General features: G+C 40.1%; 1 protein-coding gene across 1 annotated transcript; it reads left to right on the top strand.

Moving 5' to 3' along the window:
- Positions 1 to 4632: 4632 nt before the first annotated feature.
- On the top strand, positions 4633 to 8090 carry sox4a (SRY-box transcription factor 4a). The gene has a single exon (XM_061254227.1). The coding sequence runs from the start codon at positions 5131 to 5133 to the stop codon at positions 6241 to 6243; it is 1113 nt and encodes a 370-aa protein (XP_061110211.1). The 5' UTR covers positions 4633 to 5130; the 3' UTR covers positions 6244 to 8090.
- The last annotated feature ends 298 nt before the right edge of the window (positions 8091 to 8388 follow it).

Genomic DNA, 8388 nt, shown 5'->3' on the forward strand with positions numbered 1-8388 from the left:
TACAATTATAATACATAGGTAACACACGCATCATCAGTACTTTTAAGATGTCATTGATTTTCAATTAAATTATGCATTCTATGGAATGTATTCCATGATGTTGGCTACACACCTTTGATTGGAAAAAGTGATTCCTATGAAAAAGGAATTCTCTATCACAGAGCTATTCTTGTTTTGAGTACTTCACAGCTTTTGGGAAAAAATAAAATCAAACTTTGAATGAGCAGCTGTTCAAAATGACCATGCGGAATGTAAAATAAATCTAACCAGCAAAAGAGCAACAATGGGGCATTGGTTTAAGTGTTCGGTGATCAATGATTGACAAAGTCACGCTGTGCAGCTGTTCCACTGATAAGATTAGTCATGTCCAGCACACCTGTTTAAACATTTACAAGTAATATATAATAATCAAAGCATTCAATAACACAGGGAAAGTGCTACTTCTTGTCAGAACACAAGGTAGATTTATTGGAAAGTATTTATTTATTTATTTGTTTATTAAAGAATAGCAAAGCACAGGAGCAGGCCAATGGAAATTAAAATCCACTTTCTTCAAGGTCTGCTTGAAAAATGATTGCCATTATTGAGCCCTGTCACATAAATCATCATTAAAATCAATAAAAAAAAGTACGACCAGTTAACTCATACCATGTTGTCATCACATATTGCAGCACTACGACTAGGAGCCATTACTAATTGGCTCAAGTATCATATGATTTTGCTCATGGCCTAAATTGGCTCTGGATTTAAAGGAAACCATATACTGTGGCCTTTAAGGACCCTTTTTGTCACCCTTGGTCTCCAGTGTATATCTCACTGTGTCTCACTTGGAAGTCTCTGACTTTACTAGAAAATGAAATTTCACACTAAAATAGCACTATTTACATTATAAAAAGGGGAACTGTGAATCAGGACAGAGTATGAAGAAATTCCAACTGATATGTCTTTTAAATGAAGAAGTGCCCCAGGACGCTTTGGCTAGAAGTCAGAATCACTGATATAGATGTCCAATTTATCACCAAGGTATTAGTTTATCAAGGGATTGATAATACTATTGTGCATAGTAAAGGTTGAACATCAAAACCACATGAATATAAAATGAATGGGAGCCTATCAGCTTTAACTTATCCATCACTGGCTTAGTTGTCCCTATTCGCCCCATCTGTTCAGATATTCCCTCTTACAGAAACTATTTAAAATGCCTCTTTACTCAAGATGGGTTTATTGGAAAACATAGCCTTCATATTTACGTTTATGGTTGCCTTCAATAGTTTGACTTTCAAAAAGGTATTGAGTGTATTGCTGATTTGGAAGAGAAAAGGGAAAAATCTATTTATTCTACAGTTTCATAATTATTCTGAATTATTTTGATATTTGTACAGCTTAATAATGACTCAGTGGGCTATGAGAATGTCCTGTAGAATTCCTGGCACAGCAATGAAAGTTCTTCCGCAAATACCCACAACAATCAAATATGCATGTATCGCCACTCAGGATACAAATGGGGTGAATATGAGACTGGAATCAAAAGCATACAGTTGCTAGTCTGATCCAGAGGAAATGTATCTGTAAATGTATAAAGCAGCATGAACAGACTCAGGAGGAAGTAGCCTGTAAGCATTTATGACCCTACTTGATGACCACACCTACCACACTTACTTGTTGTACTGTAAAAAAACAATACAAAAAAAATGGCATTTGGCAGACACTCTTATCCAGAGTGACATACAGTTGATTAGACTAAGCAGGAGACAATCCTCCCCTGGAGCAATACAGGGTTAAGGGCCTTGCTCAAGGGCCCAACGGCTCTGCGGATCTTATTGAGAAACATTATTTATCATTTTATTTTATATTTCTGGCATTTCTCCCATTTATTTGTGTTTTGTTTGTCACATTTTGTCAACAGAATAATTTATCTATATTCAGGTGTTAATTACATAAATCAGAAATCAGCTACATGAGTTACACCAAGAAGCATACATTGCATTCTGGGAATTGCAGTTCAGCATAGAAGAAAATATAATCATCTTTCGGATTGCGAATGTACAGCTGTATGTACAAGTGAAACAACATATTTCTCACAGTGCATCCCATGTCTAGGATAGAAAGTGAATGTCACATGTAAACGTGGTATTGTTTATTCAAGGAATATATTACCATGAAAAATTAAAAATACACAATGAAACTGGAGTGGCATCACACACCAAGCTACATTCCAGGCTAAGAAACTTAGAAACAAAGGACATTCCCTTACTCATATGTGCAAGAGAGGTGTACAAGCACCTTTCCAAAAAGAAATTTGCTGAACATTTCATGAATAACCACAGACAGCTCCCTAATGCCTAGAACTGTCAATCAATGTACCATGTGACCCAGGCATTTCCTGCTGCAGATGAACAAGGTAAAGAAGTTATTAATCTCTCTGGCATGTGCATGGACCCAGTAACTGTTGATATGAATAACCAGTCCCAGTCAGTCAAGCTCCTCTCAAAGATGTAGTCAAAGACTGAATAAACCAGAAAAATAGATTCAACATTTTGTGTATTATTTTTGATAGCTGTTGTCCCTGATCATCTGTTCAATACCAATTAAGAGACTGTATCCCCCCAGACCAAACAAGTCAAGCATTCTGCCATCTTCTTCAACAATTCAGCCAATTACAATATAATCATGAAGTTAAACTCCACTATTCAGTATAGGAAAATAAATAAATAAGCCAGATTGGTGTGGCTACCTTTACATACAATTATTTTTCCAAACTGGTTTGGGGTTAACCTCATGTTGATGAAGACACCAGTGTCTGGTCATTACCATACATTTATTAGTAGCCTATATGTATTGTGAAAATGTAATTCCTACAGTAGGCCAACAGTATTTGGCTATATCACAATGGATGCTGGTTGTTTGGTTGTTTAATTTACAAGAGAGTAATTTAGAGTAATTTACAAGAGTGTGGTACTTTGCATGCTTTTCAGTCACTTGAAATGACCACACGCCTCATTCCCAAAGTCAGCAGTGTTATCGTTGTGGCAGCTGGCACCTTACACTAATACAAAACACCCCATAAGCAATTCTGTACCGGTTTCCTGCCTATGACAATGTTTTATCTCAGGAACGCTATGGAAGAAGGTTAACACTTTGATTCTCCCTGTCCATCTGCACAGTAAACCACATAGCCTCTCACACATACAGTAAACCTGCAAGCAGTACGGTTTATCCCCAGAGTTTTCCAAACATTACTTGAAGCCTTTGGAGAATGTCTCCAGTGATATCAATGAAAGTTGTATTCTTTTGTGAAGAAAAATTAATACATATTTGATACAGGTGTATAAAGTAGCAACAAGGTGCTCATAAACAAAAGCAGGAGTTTTGTTTTGGGAAACAGAGGTGCCTCAGCATTATCAATGAAGTTTTCAAATATATTTTATAGCTGGACAATCAAATGTCTGAATAACATTATGTAATGCCCAACCTGATCCATGTTTTGTATCGTGCACTTACATAGGCAACCACGTATAGCCCGTATTGGCTCCAGGCTGCCATCTAGTGTTAATGAAAAAAGGGGAGGAAACTTGAAGTCACACACCAATACCAAAAATGCAAATACTTAATACAGTATCTATACACTGCCTTCGATACGCATTACAACTCAGTAGCAAAGCACGAACGTCGTTTGTCATTTCCTGAAAATAGTCATAGTATTCTAAGAAATCATGTGTTGGCTATGTGGATACACAATGTTTTACACACTGTACTCGTGTTACAGTGAATGTAGTTAAACCGCGACGAACATTCTCCTAGTGTCCCCTTCCTGAACGCACACAAAAACGCATGGTGATAGTTGGAGTCTTTATTTGCATGTGGATAGTACCAGAGAGCAGGGCCAGGGATATGTGTCAAAGAACCGCCCGCCTTTTAGCTGGCCCCGCCCTCTCAGGCAATCTGACAAGAGCCTGTGGGAAGTCTGTACCGACGAAACAACTGAGGCGACAGCGTATAAACAGCTCAAATATATATGGCTTTCTGAACGCGCGTATGTGTGTTCAATTAATGAAATAATTTAAACATACGATTGCATGGAAATGCTTGTCGGGGCAAATTTATTTATGAATTATTGCATTCAAATCGATTATGCTAAATTATTTGATGTATTGCCTAGTTGAATTTCACAATCAATTTCACTCTCAAGATTCTAACACATCTGCTGAATTAGACAGAAAGGATGTTAATATGCTGCCGGCTGACTGTGATGGGTATAGCCTACTTAGTGGATATGTTGTCTAGGTCGTTTTATTTCATGAGCACCATTAAAACGGGATTCATTTCCAGAATGCTTAACACCAGCTAATGCAATTTAATTCAATCCATAATCTGTAACGGGAAGAAGTACAGCATGTCCCTTTAAAACTTGAGTTTTCCGTATATACTGGAATGAGGTCAGACATAAAGCTCCTCATTGCACGCGCTGATTATTATTAGATTCTTTTTTCAGCCAATGAGCACAGGCGGGGAGTGACTCTGGCACGAGGGAAGGCTAGAGACAGCAGCGGATTGGTTATTTTCTCTCGCCATTATATCTTTGGAAATGGATAAAACTGCGTGAGGCGGAATTGGTGAGCACTGGAAGTTTGAGACTGTGGATGAGAGGTGGACTATGAACAAGTTCAACAACTTAGTCTTTCCGCGTGGTTCCAAGACCTATGCAGAGTATGTTTTACTTCTTATAAGAAAGCCGAATACAGCTTTGCAACGCCAGAGTACTCAAAGTAACACAGGACTCGTATTCAGTCGTGCTGGTAGTTGAGCTTGAAAGTGCTTGCTAAAGGCAGGGTTGGAACCCGTTACATAAAACACGTTTTGGGGGGAAATTGCGCCTTGGAAACTGGAAACCATCTCTGCTGACAGAGCTGATCCGCAGAGCAGAGGTACTTTCAAAGGAACTTTTGTGTAGCAACAGCACATACCAGGCTGTTTACAGCCTTCCTCCCCTTCTCAAGACTGGTACAGATCCATAAGTCTGGGGGAAAAGACTGAAAACTTAGCTTAGCTACAGTTGTCAGGGCTCAATTTTCTATTTTAAAACAAAGACACAGATCGTTCGCTGATCAATTGATCTCAACAAACTGAACTATGATCGAGCATAGAAGCAACTCGGAGAGCACTGAGACTATGCTGATGGGCGACTCGACCGATTCCGGAGATACGGATCAGGAGTTGGCTGCTTCCCCGACTCCCGGCTCCCCGGCATCCGCGGGAGATAAACTGGACGCCGCTTGGTGCAAAACCCCTACCGGTCACATCAAAAGACCCATGAACGCCTTCATGGTCTGGTCGCAAATTGAAAGGCGTAAAATCATGGAACAGTCACCGGACATGCACAATGCCGAGATCTCCAAGAGACTGGGGAAGCGTTGGAAGCTCCTGAAAGACAGCGACAAGATTCCCTTTATTCGAGAGGCGGAGCGTCTCCGACTGAAGCACATGGCCGACTATCCGGACTACAAGTACCGGCCGAGAAAGAAAGTGAAGTCGAGCGGCTCTAAGCCCGGTGAGAAAAGTAGTAGCAGCAGCGGACCTAAAACCTCATTAAAAAAAAACGGCGGGACGAAATCGTACAGCAAACCACAGAAGGTGGTTCTGGGGAGCGCAAAATCTGCACTCCCTGAACAGGTCTCAAATGCGGTCCCTACAGATCATCATTCGCTGTACAAATCCAGATCCGTCTCGGCTGCAAAGCAGATCCCAGACAAGAAAACGAAGCGGGTTTATGTTTTCGGGGGAAACAACCATAGCGTTAGTCCATCTTCAGCAGCTGTTCCTGCCAGTCCCACCCTGAGCAGCTCTGCAGAGTCCAGCGACCCTCTGAGCCTTTACGAGGACGGGGCGGTAAGTGGCAAGGCAGGCGCCGAGTCTCCTGGCGCGTCATCAGACCACTTCAGGTACTCTAATATGCGGGCATCTTCTCCGACACCCTCCGCTTCTCTCTCCTCTTCTTCACAGTCTTCGTCTTCAGACGAGGAGTTCGAAGACGAGTTGCTGGACCTTAACCCCAGCCCAGGGTTTGATAGCATGTCACTGGGGAGCATCGGCTCATCAGTTTTGGACAGAGACTTGGATTTTAATTTTGAGTCAGGTTCGGGTTCTCACTTCGAGTTCCCCGACTACTGCACTCCCGAGGTGAGCGAAATGATTTCAGGAGACTGGCTGGAGTCGACTATTTCCAATTTGGTATTCACTTACTGAGTGACACGTATGCCTTGTACAAGAGGAATAACTATTTGCTCTAAATAAAGGGATTCTTAAAAGGTGAGTTTAATAGATTGGTCCCGACCGAGAAAGTAGGACAAGACGCGCCTATGAACTAAGCGAACGCTTGTTTCACTCCAGTGACCAAGGACTGTGGGTAGCCACTGGAAAGAAAGCAGAAGAAATTGCTTTACTTGCCCATTTGGCAGGAGAAGAGAGGAAGATGTCGATGAACCCTGATTAGAAGGGACTGGGACATTGGTAAAAACAGTCAGAACGAGAAAAGATTGCTTTGCACGTAAATTACGGCGGGCTTATGTTGGATCCTTTAATCAATGTAACTTAAAAGGAACATTTTAAGAACTTTTGAATAGCCAAGTGAACTACATTTGAGGTACAGAAATGTGCCAAATTGCGCAGTTTTCCGGCGTAATAGATTTATTGTTAAGGTTCGTTGGCTTAAAATAACGTAGAATCGACATGAGCGCTTCACTTCTCTCGGTGAGATTTCGGTAAGGCTGTTGAACAGTAGAAACAAACAAACAAACAAAACCAACAAGAGGTATGTGTTTTTAAACGGCATGAAGGCGCGATGGTTAATTAATAGAATGACGACGATCACCAGCTTTTTTCATCTTCAGGATTCAAACGCAACTCAAATCTGTGCTGAACTTTATACACTTCAATTCAGGACCAAAATTCTTAAGGGTTACTTTTCCATCCTCGTGTTTTCTTCTTTGTACCATGTACCTAGATGACATTTTTATATGGATGTATTTATACTGGCAAAGCATTTTTACTGTAATTTTTGTTCACGTAGATATTGTTGTGTATAACTGCACCGTCTGTTTCCTTCACGGAAGGGCTAGTTTGACCTTTTTTATTTAAAAGTAGACTTCTGACACTTAAAAGAGATTAAACGTTTCGTTATTTTCTAAGTGTATTTTTGTACAAAAATATAAAGGGGGTGTCAATCGGTGTATATCGCTGTTTGGATTTCCTATTTTTAAGACCAGGGGGCTGGTTATGTCAGAATCGGCCTCCTATCCATGTTTACAGTATCAATCTGCAGGCTTCTTAAAGACACAGTATCTCAATTTCGAAGTGCTCTGTTCACAACCTTGTGCACGGAGCCATAGACACAAGTTTTCAAGCAGCTTCGTCTGCCGTTTGTTTTTGCATCTTGCCCAGTAAGAGATACTGCAGCTTTAAACATTTATTTGCTCTCTTTATATAAAGTGGTAGAGTTCGGTTTAAACCACTGGATGGAATAAGAAGCGCATTCTAAATGCCTCTTGAGTTCGCAACAACTATTACTGCGGTTCTCATTGTATCAGAACATGTAATCTATTCTACTTGTTAGCTAAATTATAGCTAATTGTCTTAGTATCTTACGGCATGGTGAATAACATTTGTATTTCTGATTCAGGTTTGAGTAGAGCAGTTGGTTAAGAAAAAGAGCATCAACGTGAAAACATCTTTGTACATTTTATTGTATTATATGCAAAGATTACCTGTTTATGTATGTTGAGATATAACATGACAGGCTTTAGAACAGCCATCTTTATAAATCCTCACGTGCATTTAAAGTTGCTGTTGTTCATGTTTTTATACGTAAACAATTTAATTTGTGACTTGTGTTCATTCATTCTGTGCAATATGCTTTGTAGAGTATTGTTTTGACTAATCATGCCATATCTCAACATTTGAGTAAAAAAAAAAAAACAAAAAAAAAAACTCAATGCCAGCCAATTGTGTTACGTCACTGCCTGTCAGGTCTTCTGTAAATAGATTTTTTTTTTTTTTTTTTTCCCAAGAAGGAAATAAAATCAGCTGGAACTGAACCCACTCCCCCTGGCTGTGTTGTGTTCCACTGTGTGTGAGTGGGATCTGCAGTGGGAACACTGCGGACCATATCTCTTGGGTACACCAAGTGCTATAAAAATAAACATTAAATCTTTGTACTCCCGTTGTGCACCAATGCAAGCATGAACAACAGAATACTGGACTCTCCCTGCACACCGCACAGAATCACTAGTTGTAGCCTAGCTTCCCTCCAGTTTAGTAAACAAACAAAAGCATCTGTACAGTATGTGTGTGTGAGAGAGAGAGAGAGAGAGAGAGAGTGTGAGAGATATGTTT

This window comes from Conger conger, chromosome 9 (assembly GCF_963514075.1).
Source record: "Conger conger chromosome 9, fConCon1.1, whole genome shotgun sequence".
NCBI classification, from domain to species: Eukaryota; Metazoa; Chordata; class Actinopteri; order Anguilliformes; family Congridae; genus Conger; species Conger conger.